The sequence below is a fragment of the Phodopus roborovskii genome, unplaced genomic scaffold, assembly GCF_943737965.1.
Source record: "Phodopus roborovskii unplaced genomic scaffold, PHOROB, whole genome shotgun sequence".
NCBI classification, from domain to species: Eukaryota; Metazoa; Chordata; class Mammalia; order Rodentia; family Cricetidae; genus Phodopus; species Phodopus roborovskii.
In genome coordinates, this window is record NW_026126511.1 from 37272788 (window position 1) to 37289636 (window position 16849).

General features: G+C 37.4%; 1 protein-coding gene across 1 annotated transcript in view; it reads right to left on the reverse strand.

The window, feature by feature from the left end:
- Window positions 1-350: 350 nt before the first annotated feature.
- Window positions 351-16849, reverse strand: part of Ccdc122 (coiled-coil domain containing 122) — a 39856-nt gene continuing 23357 nt past the window's right edge. The window contains exon 4 of the mRNA XM_051195774.1: window positions 351-634. Coding sequence (XP_051051731.1) covers window positions 437-634 — 198 coding nt within the window. The 3' untranslated portion in view covers window positions 351-436. The remainder of the gene's footprint in view (window positions 635-16849) is intronic.

Genomic DNA, 16849 nt, shown 5'->3' on the forward strand with positions numbered 1-16849 from the left:
AATGCTATTATCATGAATATTAATATTCATAGGCTACTGCAAAGACAGTTGTAAAAACACTAATAAAAAGTTTGAAATACATAGCTGTTTTATAAATATCTCAGCAGTTTAAGTTAACAATCGAAAATCCAGTTGTTTCTTCTAAACTTTTACTTTACAGGGTGGTGAATTCAACATTGTTATAAGCAAGCATTTAGGAGATGACCGTTTGAATGGCGATACTCTTTTGCTAGCAGTAAGCACTGCTAGTAAGTGCTAGTAAGCACTGCTACTGTCTACCTAGTGCTATGCACTACAGATGGGAGGCCACTTTAACCAACAGATACCCAACTGAAACAAAAAGAAGGAAGAGGAGGAGGAAAAAGGAAAAGGAAATATCAGCCATTGAGACAGGCCTCTACCACTGGGTTCTGGCTCACAAGAGACCAAAGGATCTTCACAGGATTCTTTCACACAATGCTGGTGGTCTGTTCTGTATTTCACAGGCTTCTTTCACTCCAAGGCGCTTTTTTAACTCAGATGCAGTTTTTTCCAGCTGTTGGATGTTCCATTGCCATTTCCTCCTATTTAACTGAATCTTGTTCACCTGACAATGCAAACGCTTAAGAATTGCCTCATATCTCTTATGTTGTACCTGTTAGAAAACATTACAACAGTGTTTGTGAGCATACATAACCAATAGTTAATAACAAATGCTCTAACTCCTCTATAGGGAGGCACTCAGTTAGAAATCATTCATTGAAATAATCAACACAAACAAGAATTATCTAAGTATTTAACATATTTCCAGTGCTTATGTTGAGGGTATTATTATCGTGTGGGTGTGTGTGGGTGTGTGTGTGTGTGTGTGTGTGTGTGTGTGTGTGTGTGTGAAGAAACTGAAAATCAGAGTAATTTGAACACAATTTCAAAGCTCACAGATAGTGGTGTTTGGGATTTGAACTCAAACATCCAGGATGGAACACCCTTCACTTGTGAAGGCAGTTAGTTACCAGTGATAAATAAATGTGCCTGAAGAGGCCTGAAGGTGCCTCTTTATTGAGTCCTATCTGATGAACTGAAATCTAAACTGAGATCTTAGAAGTATGTATTTGTAGCACAGCTGACTCTCAGCAAATCACTGTAGCCATGTTTCAGTAACTCTCAGCAGAGCTGAGGAGACCACAGTCATTATGAGCTGTAACCAGTGGAGCTGCTGCTCTATCTCACTGCTATTTACTGTCCAGAAATGCAATGCTGCCTTCCCACACCACAGGTGGCTTTCTGAACCTCCTCTGGCTCTGAGGACTTACCAATTCATGAGTCATTCATTGTTCTATTACACTCAGTTAAATTTAATTGTTCTAATGTCTTTCTTCTACCACTACATTAGTTAAGAGAAATGGTTGTTTTCTGTATCAAGTGGATCACTGAAACATATATATCTATAGTGTATGTGTGTGTGTTCTCAATCTTTCAAATGCCTTTAATAAAGTTCCTCTTGTTGTGGTGACTCCAAATTATAAAATTATTTTTATTGTTACTTCATAGCTGTGATTTGGCTACTGCTATTGTAATGTAAATATCTGTGTTTTATGGTGGTCCTCGGCAACCACTGTGAAAGGGTCATTGATGGTCATGGCCCACAGGTTGAGAAGATGTAGTTTACTTTCTTGCTATTAAGTAATTGAGTAAATTTACTCTGAGCCAGACAAGGACACACTGCCAGGTAATGAAACAGTGGAAATTACAAGTGATGTGGTGTCTGGACACAAGAAGGGAAAAAAGGTTTATCCATTTATTTGCAAATTTCATAATTTCTTGTTTTTTTTTTCTCTTTTAAAATCTAAAATTTATTACTGTAGGCTCATAAAATCAAGAATAAGTACTTCCTTAATTTCATATTTTCTAAAAGCTGAATAGAATTCAGTACATGTACTACACTGTCATTACCCTTTCATAAGTAGAAGAATATTAGGTTGTTTCTATTTCCTAGGTTTTATTGTGAGTAGAGCAGCAGTGAATGTGGCTGAGAAAGCATCTGTAAAGTAGGGTGTTGAGTCCTTTAGTGATATGCCAAGAGTTATTGCTAGGTCATATGGTAGATCTACCTTTAGCTTTTTGAGATTTGCCACCCTGATTTCATAGTGGCTATGCGAGTTTGGAATCTCACCAACAATGAATGAGGTTTCCCTTTTCCCCACATCCTCACCAGCACTGTTGTGAGGTCTTCACTTGATGTCAGCCATGCTTAGCAGGGTAAAATGAAATCTCAAAGAACTTTTAATTTGCATCTTCTTAACTGCTAAGGATAATGAATACTTTTAAAGATGCATCTTAGCAAATTTTCTGGCTTCTTTTGAAAACTCTGTGTTCAGATCCATAGCCTATTTTTAATTGGATAGTTTGTTTTCTTGACTGCATTTCAAGTTTGTTTTGTGTGTGTGTGTGTGTGTATTCTGATTAGCAATCATTTATCAGATGTATAGTTGGCAAGGATTCTCTCCTACTTTTTGTGTGAGATTCTGAAGGCAAGACCTGATTTTTGAAGACACCACATGCTTCAGACACAGGGCTTAGAGGAAACAAGCCAAAACTGATCTGGAAGCCTTCTCCCTGGGACCTAGATTTCATAGCATCCAAAACTGCCAAGGGAGTAAGGAAACTGAAAGTTTTAACTAGCTGTAAAGCTCATGAGCCACAATGATGACCAGAATGGCAAGACATATTCCATGGTGCACAAGTAGCACTTATATCTCAGGGGTAATGAATAGCCATCTAATTAGACTTAATGCTCACTCAATGCTTGGGGAGAATTCATGACTGTCACTATAAATCTAGTCAGCTACCTGTAGCTGGTAAGGTCATGGGCCCTAGAGGAAAATGTACTGATGTTGCTGGTTTCCTGAACCAATATAATTCCCAACTGCATTCTGAATATACATCCTTATCCACAGTTAAGTGTAGCTCTTAGCCATCAACAAAGCTTCATTTTGCAGCAAAATGAATATTTTAGAAATATGCAGCTGGTCAAAGTGTAGAGAACAACTAAATAGATATCTGTCCCCAAGAGATACATCTAAGTAACAACTACACCCAAGGTACAGAGAACATGGTTAAAAAGAGGGGCAAACGATTCTAAGAGCCTGAGGACCAGATGTCTGCTACAAGACAGTGCCCTCTTTATATGACAGTCACATCCATGAATTTTTCACAATACATTCCCCTAAACAAGACCAGCAGACATTTCAATAATGATAGGAGACATCTCATAAGGCCTAATGAAGGCCTTATGCTCATAAAGCTCCTAATGAAGAGCTATAGGCAATTTAATGACTACTAAGAGAGGGAAAAATCAGCCTTCTCCAGGGACAAGCCCAGCAATAGATATTGTTTGTACTGACTATGCAAATCATCCCTCTCTTGTTTGTTAAAAGCAGAATAAACTCTGAGTAAGTGAAGATCTTCTGAGTGAATATGTACTGTTGAGCTAGTATAGCATGTTAAGAACTCCAAGGCCTCTGATCCATGGGAAATTAGTGAAGTAATTTCTCCATATGGCTGGGCTATAGAGAGGTACCAAAGAGTGTTTGACTGATTGTGAACAAATGACTAGTGTATTCAAAGACTAGTAAGTGCTGCTTCCTCCTCCTGGATGTCTACAGCCTGTGACTGCTCACCTACAAAGACCTTCTACCAAGGCTAGCTAACTCCTCTCCCCATGCCTAATAAACATATTGAGACTCTGAGTTACGGTGATAGTAGGTAACCTCCATTGGAAGTAGCAGATCCCCAACTTGATTTGTACATGTGTGGCTGCCCCTAGTCAGGGTTCCAGGATGCAAGCAACATGGGTCAATACCCAAGCAACATAAGTCATGGTAGTTAAACAATTCACATATAATCCACTATTTAAATAAGACTATTTAAGCATGTTCACAGACCCATATAAACATAATCACAGTCTGTTTTAAAACAATTTCATTAACTTCCTAAGAATACAAGTAGCCATTAGCACTTAATTCCATTCCTCTACCCTACTGTTCACTAGGCAACCACTAATCTAATTTTCCTTTTATACATTTGCCAATCTGGACATTCCATACAAATAGAATCATACAACAGGCTTTCTTTGTAACTGGCTTTCTTCATCTTGCATATGCTTGAGGATCAGCTATGAAGTAGACTAGATCAGTACTCCATCGTTTTTACTGTCAAATAATATCCCATTGTATGATATATCACAGTTTTGCTTATCAAATCCATCTGCTGATAAACATTTGAGTTGTTTCCCATTTGTAGATATTATGATCATTCTATCATGAATACTCTATAAGTCTTCGTGTGCACATGTGTTTTCACCTTTCTTGGCTATAAACCTAGGTAGAGAGTTATTAGGTGATGTAGCAACTTCATGTTTCATCCTCTATAGAACTATTTTCCAGAATGGGAATTTTACACTCCCACTTGTAATATGTGACGGTTCCAATTTCTTTACACCCTCAAAGTATTTATTACTATTTGCCATTTTTGCTAACAGCCATCCTTATGAATCTGAAACAATACTGCATACCTAAACATTTATTTTTATATTTACTTAATGGTGTGTGTGTGTGTATGTGTGTGTGTGTGTGTGTGTGTGTGTGTGTGTAAGTGATATGGAGCATATTTGTGGAAGTCATAGGACAACTTGTAGAATTTGCTTCTCACCTTCCCCCGTGGGTTCTGGGGATCTAACTTAACTTAAGCTTGATAGAAAATGCCTTACTCACTGAGCTATCTCTTCAGCCCAATATTTATCTTAAATAAAGTAGTACAAGTATATAATAATAGGGCCAAAATAGGTACCTATTATATATACATATATATATTATTTACACACACACACACACACACACGCACGCACATTTTACTCCCAGGACCCAGGTTGGGCCACATGCTCAATCTCCCCTTGCTTCTACCTCTTGTTTAGCTCCTCTGTTAGTGCTCAGAGCTCTTTCTTGTACTTACAAACTAGATACTTTTGATAATATGATGAATACTATATATTACTTCATATTCATAGAACATATTTTTAAACACACAAAATAAAATTGGATGACCAAGGAAAGCAATCATGTTGAAATATCACAGCAGAAGAACTTGATGACAATATAAACATTTCAAAATACTGATACAAAAACAAAGAACTCATCAACTACCCTTCAAATAAACTGCAATGTTATATAAATATATAATGTATATACATATATTCAATGCTTGTTAATTTTGCAAATTCAGATGATGTATTCTACTTAGCAAACCAGGCTTATTGGCATGCTAGGAACACAAAAATGCCTGTATAAGGATTAAAAGTAAATGAATATAGACTCTGACCAGGGAAGCAGGTAGGCTAACTGGAGATTGTCACCTCTCCTTCAGCTCCTCCAAATCCAACACCCCAGTTTCACCTGCAGCTCTGCAGCAGACCAACCAGCTGTGGCTACCTTCCTCCACCCCTGATCCCTTCTCCAGGGAATCACACAGAAATTCCATGCCTAACTTCCCTCCCCCTACTCATTGCTTTATCCCACACCCCAACTCCATCAGGCATTCCCTGGGAACTGGCAGACCACTCCAGCCAGGGAAGCAGACAAGGCCAACTGCAGATCTACACTTTTCCCTTTGCTCCTCCAAGTCCAATTGCCCAGTTTCATGCCCAATGTGCTGCAACCCCTTCTCTCCCCTGCCCCTATCTCCAGTGGATCACACAAAGCCCCCCTAATGCCCTCCATACACATACTCATTGCTTTATCCCTGACTCAACTCCAGCAGAATTTTATATCAGAATTCCCCAGAATCCCACAGGCCACTCTGATCGGGGAAGCAAGTAGGCTAACTGAAGATCTTTACCTCTTGTCCCATTCCTCCAAGTCTAACCCCAAGTCTTACCCCAGCTCTATAGCAGATCTGCTGTGGCCTCTCCTTACTTTCTGCCCCATTCGTAGGGGACTAAGCAGATCTTGGTGAAACACCCTGTTTTCCTCCATCCTGTGAACCCCTAGCCCTTCCCTAACCCATCCCCATTCTTAAATGTCAGTTCCCACTACTCAGGAACACATTTTACTTAACTGGACATACCTATCAGGTCTCCAGTAGAACTTTCTATAAGACAATACACAGTCACTATACTCTTCTAAGAACCAGAGAGGAAATAAAAACCTAGGAGCAAAACACTCACCTAAAAAAGGCAAGACCAGATATCAGTGCCTAGAGTTAATCTTCCCAATCCCACATGCTTAGATGCCAGCATAAAAACACAATCAATAATAGCCAGGACTATATATCTCCACTAGAGCCTAGCAAACATATGACAACAGTCTTTGAGCATTCCAGCATAGCTGAAAGAAAATATAAAGATGTTAGAAGAGCCTTTATGAAGATAAAAGAGGTCCTTAAAGAGTAAATGAATAATCCCTTTAAAAATTCTGTGACAACACAAACAAATAGTGGAAGGAAATGAATAAAACAATTCAAGACCTGAGAGTGGAAATAGAATTAATCAAAAACCCAAACTGAGAGAAATCTGGAAATTAAAAATGTAGGTACCCATAAAAGAATCACAGAATTAATACAAGAGAAGAAAGAGATAGTCTCAGGCACTGATGATAAAATAGAAAAAATGGATACCTTGGTCAAGGGAAATGTTAAATCTGAAAAACTCTAGCACATAACATTCAGGAGAGCTGGGACACTATGTAAAGAACAAATCTATGAATAATGGGAATAGAGGAGGGAGGACAAACCCAGGTGCAAGGCCCAGAAAATATTTCCAACAAAATCATAGAAAGAAAATTTCCCCAACCAAAAGAAAAAAGGTCTGTAAAGTACAGGAAGCATACAGAACACCAGATGGACTGGACCAGGAAAGAAAGTCCCCTTGGCTCATAATAATCAAAACACTAAATGTACAGAACAAAGAATATTAAAAGCTACAAGAGAAAAAGATCAAATAATATATGTTTTAAAAAAAACCTATGAGAATAACACCTGACTTCTAAATAAGGACTCAAAATGGCAGAAGAACATATAAAGGTGTGCTACAAACTTTACGAGACCACAGATGCCAGCCCAAACTATTACACCAAGCAAAATTTTCAATCACAATAGATGGAGAAAATAAGACATTCTATGACAAAACAAAGTTTAATCAATTTACAAATCCAGCCCTACAGAAGGCACTAGAAGGAAACCACCAATCAAAAGAAGTCATAATAATAACCTCATAATAAGTAATAAGTAATACCATAATCAGCAAATCAAAAGAGGGGAAGTCAACACACCACCTCCATCACCACCAACAACAACAAAATAGCAGGAACCAATAAACACTACTTACTAAATCTCCCAATATCAATGGTCTCGATTATCCCAATAAAGATAGAGACAAATAATGGGTGTAAAAATAGGATCCACCCATCAGCTACATCCAAGAAACATACCTTAAAAACAAGGTTAGATGTAGTGAGATACCCACTCTACCCATATCTGTTGCGCTTACCACACCCACTAGGGCATGGGGACAGGTGCAGGTGTGACCTAGGGGAACTAGGTCTGGGGCCCTGCATCCCAGTGCTCACTCTTTCTTCCTAGTCAGAGACAGAGAACTTGCTGGTAGTCATCTGTTTCTGGTGTAAGTGATTTCTCCCCAAGCAAACATCCATCAGCCTATCATTTTCCCAGATTCTTATTTATACATGCTTCAGTTAGACATCACCAAAGGACAAAAAGATATTCCAAACAGTGGACCTAAGGAGCAAGCCTATCTTAATATCTGACTTCAAACACAGACTAACCAGAAGAGATAGGGAAGAACACTACATTCTCATCAAAGGAAAAATCTACTAAGAAGATCTTTCAATTTTTGATATCCATGAACCAAATACAAGAGCACCAAAGTTCATAAAAGAAACACTACTATAACTTAAATAACATATTGACACTGTTAGTGGAAGACTTCAGTACCACACTCTCACCAATAGACAGGTAATCCAGAGAAAAATAAACATAGAAATGCTGGAGTTAATTAATGTTTAACCAAACGACATAACAGATATTTACAGAACATTTAACCCAAACACAGAAGGTTATACCTTCTTCTCAGCACCTCATAGAACTTCCTCCAAAATTGACCACATACTTGGATACAATGCAAGCCTCAGCAGATTAAAGAAAACTGAAACACACACACACACATACACACACACACACACACACAAAAAAAAAAAAAAAAAAAAAAAAAAAAAAAAAAAAAACAGGCTAGCTAAAACAATCCTGAATAATTAAAGAACTGTGGAAATATCAATACTGCCAATTTCAAGCTGTACCATCACAATAAAAACATCATGGTATTGGCACAAAAACAAACAGGTTCATCAATGGAATTGAAATGAAGATGCAAATATAAAGCCACACACACCAATGGGCACCTGATTTTTCATAAAGAAGCCAGAAACTGACTCTGGGGGTTGGGGTGGAGACATCTTCAGCACATGGTGCTGGTCAAACTAGGTGACTGCGTGTAGAAGAATCCAAATAGATCCATACTGATCACCTAAACAAAACTCAAGTCTAAATGGACCAAAGACCTCAACATAAAACTAATTGACATAGGAAATCACTTTCTGAATAGAACACAGTACAGGCAGTAAGATCAACAAGTAATAAATGGAACTCCTGAAACTAAGACACTTCTGCATAGCATAGGCTACCATCACTAGGGTCATTAGATTGGGAAAATACTTTTACACATCTGATAGAGGACTATAATATTGAGAATATAGAAGGAACTCAAAAGACTATATGCCAAGAAAACAAATAACCTAATTAAAAATGGGATACAGATTTTGTGGTAGTTTGATTATAATTGGCCCCTATAATCTCATAGGGAGGGGAACTATTAGGAGATGTGGCTTTGTTGGAGTGCATATGGCCCTGTTGGAGGCAGTGAGTCACTGTGGGGGCAGGCTTTGATTACCTATGCTCAGGGCACCGCCCAATGTGTCAGTTGACTTCCTGTTGCCTGAAATATGTAAGACTCTCAGCTATTACTACATCTGCCTGCACACCAGCAGGCTTCCTGCCATGATGATAATGGACTAAATTTCTGAAACTGTAAGCCACCATGTCCATTAAATGTTTCTTTTAAGAGTTGCCATGGTCATGGTGCCTCTTTACAGCAACAGAAACTCTTAAAGACAGATCTAAACAGAATTTTCAATAGAGAAAACTCAAATAACTGAGATGCACTTAAAGAAATGTTCAACATCCTTAGCTTCAGGGAAATTCAAATCAAAACTACTTTAAGGTTTCATCAAACACCAGTCTGAGTGATTAAGAAAATAAAACAAGCATCAGCTCATGCTTTCAAGGATGTGAAGTAAGGGGAACATTCATCCATTGCTGATAGGAATGCAAAAAGCCACTAAGGAAATCAGTGTGTCAGTTCCTCAGTAAGATGTGAATCAATTTATCCCAAGATTCAGCTGAACCACTCTTGGGCATATACCCAAAGGATACTTCATCCTACCACAGAGACATTTGTTCAACCATGTTATTGCCACTCTATTCATAATAGCCAGAAACTGGAAACAATCTAAATGTCCCTCAACAGGAGAGTAGACAAAGAAAATGTGGTATATTTACATAATGGAGTATTACTCACATATTCGAAAATGACATCATGAAATTGCCAGTAAATAGATAGAACTAAAAAAAATCCTCTTTAGTGAGGTATCCCAGACCCAGAAAGACAAATATAGCATATATGTGCTTATATATGGATTAGCTATTAGTAAGTGAATAATAACCAAAATGCAATTTGTAGAACTAAAGAGATTAGGTATAGAGTAAGGGGAAAATGGGGTGGGAGTACAGATCTTGTTAGGAAAGGGTAATAGAATAAATAGTTGTGGATGCTGGGGGAGGGTTGAGGGTTGGAATGGGAGGATCAATGGGCAGAGGAGAGGCAGATGAGGAGAGTGTTATCTAAAATCAAGGAACATGAATGGAAATATGGAAACCTAAATATATATATACATATATATATGTATATATATATTTATACACACACACACATATATATATATATATATGAGACAGCATTCTACATGAAATCACCAAATAATGAGGATGACAGTGTCCTAACTTACCAAATATATTCACTATAACAAGTATATTAAATAATGAAACTATATCCTAAAGAAGTTTTTCAATATATTGAATTTCTTTAAAAGGTGTATATCTGTATAGTGTGCTTTCTGATTCTGTGAAAAACACCATAAACAAAGCAAGATGTGGAGGAAAGAATTTTGGGGCTTATAGATTACAAGCCACCACTGAGGAATTTCAGGACAGGAACTCAAGCAGAGACCTTGGAGAAATACTTCCTTGCTTATTTACCCAACAGCCTAGGCCTACCTGTCTAGGGATGGGACCACCGAAAGTTGTCTGCGCCATCATACATAAGTTAGCAATTAAGAAACTGCTCCCACAGACATGTCTGTAGACCAAATTGATGGAAGCAATTTTTCAATTGAGAATCCTCTTCCTAGGTGGCTCTTGTTTATGTCAATATGATAAAAACTAACCAATACAACTGATTTGTAAACACAGTATGCACTATGTATGTTTATTCATCAATAACCTAACAAACATATTTTAAGAATATGGTTCCTGAATATGATTAAAGTCATGTTCCTAGATGTATAGCAAGCAGAAAATGGTCAATATGTTTTATCAGAGTTTCAAACGAGCCCACATGTAAAATTACCCTTCAGTAATTAAGTTATGAAACTAATGATACAGTCACGGCAGATGCTACTATAGCTAGAAAAGGAACCCATTGGCAGGGATGTCTTAGCAGAAAGGACAGGGTAATGACAATGTACGTTGCTTTCTGTTGCTGTGATAAAACGCTCTGACCAAAAGCAACTTGGGAGAAAAGGGTGTGCTTTGTTCTCGGTCCAGTTACAGTCCATCATGTAGGGAGGTCAGAGCACGAGCTCAGGCAAGAACTACGGAGGAATTCATTTCTTCCATGGTGGATCCCTCTGCTTAGCTACTTACAGGTTTTTCCTCATGACTTGCTCGTCGTGGTTTCTTATACCTGCCAGGATTATCCACCCAAGGATAGCACTGCCCACAATGGGAGCTGGACCCTCCCACATGGATAAGTGACCAAGAAAATGGCCCCCAGGTTTGGTTTGCCTACAGGCCAAGAACACTCGGGAGCATGTGACTAAGTTGCTTTCCAGGTGAGGAGAAGCAGTATCAGTGACACATATAAATTAACTGTCTCCTTGAAAGTTGGCTTTTATTGTAGTAATTTGGGATACCAGACATTAACACACTAACAATGTTAAGTTTCATAGGCTAAAAAGCAGTTTTGACCTAGAGGTGGTTTCATGAAGGAAAGATCATCTTGTGAGCTTCTTAAAGCCCCTCCAGGTGTCATTCGGACTTTGATAGCTATCTTAATATTACTACTTGAACACCATTAAGTAGCTAAGAATGTGGTGATACTATAGAGAATGGAATGCCTCCGTTCCACACACTGTACATCTACTGTCTGAGCCCAGCATGCTCAAATCTTAATACCTTTGCACTTGGTTGTCTGCTGTGAAAAGATTCTTTTGTACATTGTGAAGATCTGTCACTCAGATTGGCTTAATAAGAAGTTAATTGGCCAGTATCCAGGCAGGAATCATAGGTAGGGCAACCAAATTAGGAGAATGATGAAAAAGGAAAAAAAAAAAAAACAAAAAAAAGGAAGAAGGGTAGAGTCAGAGAGGAGACACCAGCCAGCCACCCAAAAAGCAGGAAGTATAGAAAATGAAGTAATAAGCCATGTCATGAGCCACATGACAAAGCATAGATGAGGCATATGGGTTAATTTAAATGTAAGAGTTACCTAGTAACAAGCCTGAGCTATCAGTCAAGCATTTATAATTAATATTAAGTTTCTGAGTGATTATTTGGGAAATGGCTGCCAGGACAGGAAAACTCCACCTACGAATGGCACCCACCATCTGGCATAGATCCGCATAAGACTTGAAAAAGCTTTAAAAAGGGTTCTAAATACACAGAAACAGAGACGAACATGGGATCCTAGTTTCATGGTCTCATGCCAACAACAGTACCCAGACGCTTCTCCCAACCGCTGCCTGTGAGATGGAGCAGGCCACCCACCACCATGAGCTAAGCAGTGTGGTGGGTTCCCACAGTCTTCTGCCAGCTGCTGCCTGTGGGATTGAGAACTTTGCCAGCACAGCACCTGGCAGGGTTAGAGTTTCCGTTCATGCAGACAGAAATGGTTACAGACATGAAGAAAAAATTCAGATAGATTTTTTTTAAAAACCCTCTGAAGTGTCTCAGTGTGTTTAAAAATACACATAGGCTTAGGAGAGAAAAGAAAAAGGGTACAGAAAGTCCTTTAAAAAATAGAGTAATAAAAAGTATAAGCCACATAAATAAATATGGTAAACACACAGTCTGAATCCTGTATGTTATTATATTGTATTTATTTATTTATTTATTTATTTATTTATTTATTTATTTATTTTTGGCTACTAAAAGACCCTGAATTACAAAAACTGCTAGGTTCAATCAACCAATATATTTTAAAGATATCTTGACTTCAAAATTTAAGACGAAAGATGTGTTATTTGGGACATGAGACTGTGGATTTATTCCAACATAAAGAAAATCAGATTTGATTAAGGAAGACAGCCTGAAATTCTGACTACAGACATAAAGAAATAAACCTAAAAATAACTACAAGACATGTGGTGTATATTTTACCTGCTGAAACACCTAACAAAAAGTCATCTTGGCTAACTTGTGTAGAAAGCACAGTCTGTACTTGTATTAATCCAGATATGTAAGTTACATTCAAAAGTTTATATATTTTTCAGAGCAAGGGGACAAGACACCAATAAAAATGGCCCAGGTGATCCAACATCCAAAACAGCTTCAAAGCTGCTAACTGAGAGATCCAACCTCACAAAAAACTTCAGCTAAGATTTAACCATTATCCTGATTTTCTCAAGGTTTCTCCAAAGATGTCAGCACCCCAAAGAAAGGACGTAGTCTAGAGAACTATACCCATATTCCCCCAAAATGAGTTATGGATGTTTGTTGGGTTGGTTACAAGTTCTAATTGGTCATAGGGGAAAAAAAAACTAAAAGTTAAATTCCAATATCTCTTTCTAAAGAAAAAAAGAGGAATATTGTATAGAAATGATAGGATAAGAGAGTAGATCATTGAATCCACTTTTACACAAAAAAGGCAACTACTAGTCTTAAATATTTTACATTGATTTGGATTTTTGTATATTGACACAAATTTGAAGTTATTTTTGATATAACCTATTGTACCTACATTTCTACCCTTGTTTGAAGTATTTTGCTTATACAGTTCATTGAAAATATATAATGTATGGGCTGGAGAGGTGGCTCAGAGGTTAAGAGCACTGGCTGTTCTTCCAGAGGTCATGAGTTCAATTCCCAGTAACCACATGGTGGCTCACAACCATCTTTAATGAGATCTGATACCCTCTTCTGGCCTGAGGGCATACATGCAGACAGAACACTATATGCATGATAAATAAATAAATCTTTTAAAAAATATAATGTATAATTAAGAAATAGAGGTTAGTAGTTAGTAATTTATAATGGTCAAACTTATAGTCGTTATTTTCAAGATTATACACAGATATATTTAGATAGATAAATGGTCTTTAAATACTTCAAAGGCCTACAGAATATGGCATTTAGTATATTTAATAACCCATGGCTACTCATGACAGTGAGACATATCTGCTCCTGGCAATACCAATCTATTTTAGAGAGGATGATGGGCATCGAAGAAGCTCCATATGGAGTTTGTTTTCTTTATGACAAAAGCTATCCATGTGGGCAAAGGAGCTGTCCTTGCCTCATTCCTGATGGCTACTGTCCAATCTGGAAGGGCAGGACACAAAAAAGCAACTTCTAAACTTTGCCAAGACAAAATATGTCAGTCCTTCAAAATTCCTTGCTTCTCAAAAAAAAGGTCTATCAGATATTCTAGATGTGTAGTCCAGGGATGGATGCCCCAATGTTACAGAGAAAACTTAGGTGACTGTTTAGGCATCCAGATGTCCCTGTCATTAGCAAACATTTCACCCTTCGGAGGTCTTTGATGGAATTGAAGACTAGATAGTCATAGTTAAAGTTTTCCTTAGTTATGATAAATGAAATTGGGTATGAAACTTTAGACTAACAAAGATCAGATAGATAATAAAATACTTCCTCTAATTTTGCCAAATACAAAGGGACTAGATATTATAACTGTAATTCTAATTTAATAAGTTTTTGTTGTATATAATCTTACTAAAAACATTCCCTTTTAATTAGACAAAAAGGGGGAAATTCTGTAGAATAATATTTTTGTACACTGTGAAGACTTGTCACTCAGATTGTTTTAATAAAAAGCTGATTGTCCAATAGTCAGGCAGAAAGTATAGATAGGACAACCAAACTAGGAGAATGATGAGAAGGGTTAGAGGAGACTCCAGCCAGCCACTAAGAAAGCAGAGCATGTAGAAAATGAGGTAACATGTCATGAGCATAGATGAGAAATATGAGTTAATTTAAATGAAAGAGTTAGCTGGTAACAAGCCTGAGCTATTGGCCAAGCATTTATAATTTATATTAAGTCTCTGAGTCAGTTGGGAAGCAGTTGCCAGTTATTTGGGAGAAGGTGGTCAGGACAGGAAAACTCTATCTACAGTTCTCTCTTTTCCTAGAAAGAATGTGTTTGCATGACTAGATCCTTCATGTATTTCTGTTTTTCACCAAAGAGATTCTCCAAAGAGAACTTCTTGGTGAAACCTTCATTCTTTGCAAGATCCAGTGTTTCAGCTTTTCATTCCCTATACCACATAAATTACATATTAATTTTTGCTGCTCAAATTTTGTCCTTAACCTTATTCTCAAAAAAGTTTCATTTACTTATTTGTTCATTTAGTTATTATTGTTAATATTCTATCTTAAAGATTTAAAAATAATAGGTAGATGGTAGGCACTAAATAAATATGTTGAGTAAAAATTAAAGAAGAAATAAATATAATGAGGTGTTCTTTGTAAATCAAATGATTAGAACCCAACTACTTAAGTCCTAGATGTTAACTAAACTGTCCCTTTCTGTGCGTAATGTGTTTGGATGTGGACTTCTTTCTCCATAATTTGGGAATTTTTTGTCGTTGGATTGTCTATTTATTTTGTTTTTCTATTAGCTCCTTCTATCTGATGAATTCTTCTAAGGTTGGAATTATCTCCCAGAACTCTTAGAAATATTAATCAGGTTGATTAGCTGTGTCCTTCTTATATGTCTAGGTACATTATTATCTTAACTGTTCCTCTATCCTTGAAACTCATTCTTTTGCATAGTGTTTGCTGGTGACACTTTATGCAGTAGTTTTTATTTAAGTGATTGTTTCTTTCATTTCCTGAATGTTATTCTGGTTTCTTTTCAGTATTTCCCTATCCTGGCTTATATTTTCCTCCATATATTGAACTTTTGACTCCAATTTACTGTTTTACTCACTTTTAGGATTGTCTTATTGAGACCCTGATTATATTACATTGGGTTGTTATCTGATATTTTTTTTTCTTTTAAATTATTGATATGGCCATTTGTAGGGAATTAAGTTCTGAGTCAATGTATATTGCTTGACATGGGCATGGTCCTGTGAAAGGCCCAAATGTCTCAGACCAATGGGAGTGGCAAAGCTTTCCCAGAGTGAAGCTCAGAGGGATAGCAAAGCATCCATCGGGTCCAAGGGCAAATGTTGACAGTGTGTGCAGAAAATGTGCACTATAGCTTTCTCTTGCAGGATGTTTATGGCCTGAAGACTCCCTACAGAGCCTGTTCTTACTGGGGTTAGTTAAGCCTGTTTCCTTATTCATCTGTGAATGATAACCCTGTTTATCTGTATTGCAATAACCCTACATCCCTGCTTAGCTATATATAACAAACATACACTGCATTTCCAGGGTGCTGTGGCTTCTTCTGAGAGCTAAGACCACCTGATCCAAGCCTTTCACGTGTATGTACTTTCTTTAGTCCTTCATAGATCATAGGCTGAGTTCCAGGACATGGCAGCCATTAATTCTTAAAAAAAAATAGTAGATGAATTATTTTTCAGACATTTCAGCAGTCTAGGTGGCTTTGAGTTTCCATTATGTGGGAGTTGGGAGTTTTTGCCTCTTAGTTGTGTTGCTTCTTAGTCGTGTTTAGTGCATATATTGAGATAGATATGTCTGTGTTTTATCTTTCCCTCTTCCCAAATGTATTGTTTGTCTATGAGTCCTCTAAGAGGGATGTCTTTATTAGGAATTGCCTTTCCTGCAGCCTCTTTTTTTCTGGAGGGGGCATTATGGTACCTCTTACTTATTAATCAGTACTTCTGTTTTTGCCTAGCTGTAGCGGATCCTTTTGGTATTTTGTTTCCTCATTTTGTTTCAGAGACAGTGTTAGAGTACTGGTTGGAGAAAGTGTAGTTAACAGACTTTCTAGAGTAAAGGGTATCAGCACTTAGGTAGAGAAATGAAAAGGAATTGGAAAGAAACTAAAAGATGGTAAGGCCTGAATGAAAAGGAAGGTCTATGGGTTGAAGGCAGGAGAGGCAAAGAGAGACTATAAGAAGTGAAGTATGGATGAGTAGGGGAAGGAAAGATGGAGAATTAGCAAGATCTGTTCTGATGAGATAAAAGCTACAATACATTGGCTTAACAATGTACAAAATGGCAAATAATTATAAAAAATATACAATTAGAAAGAAAAACT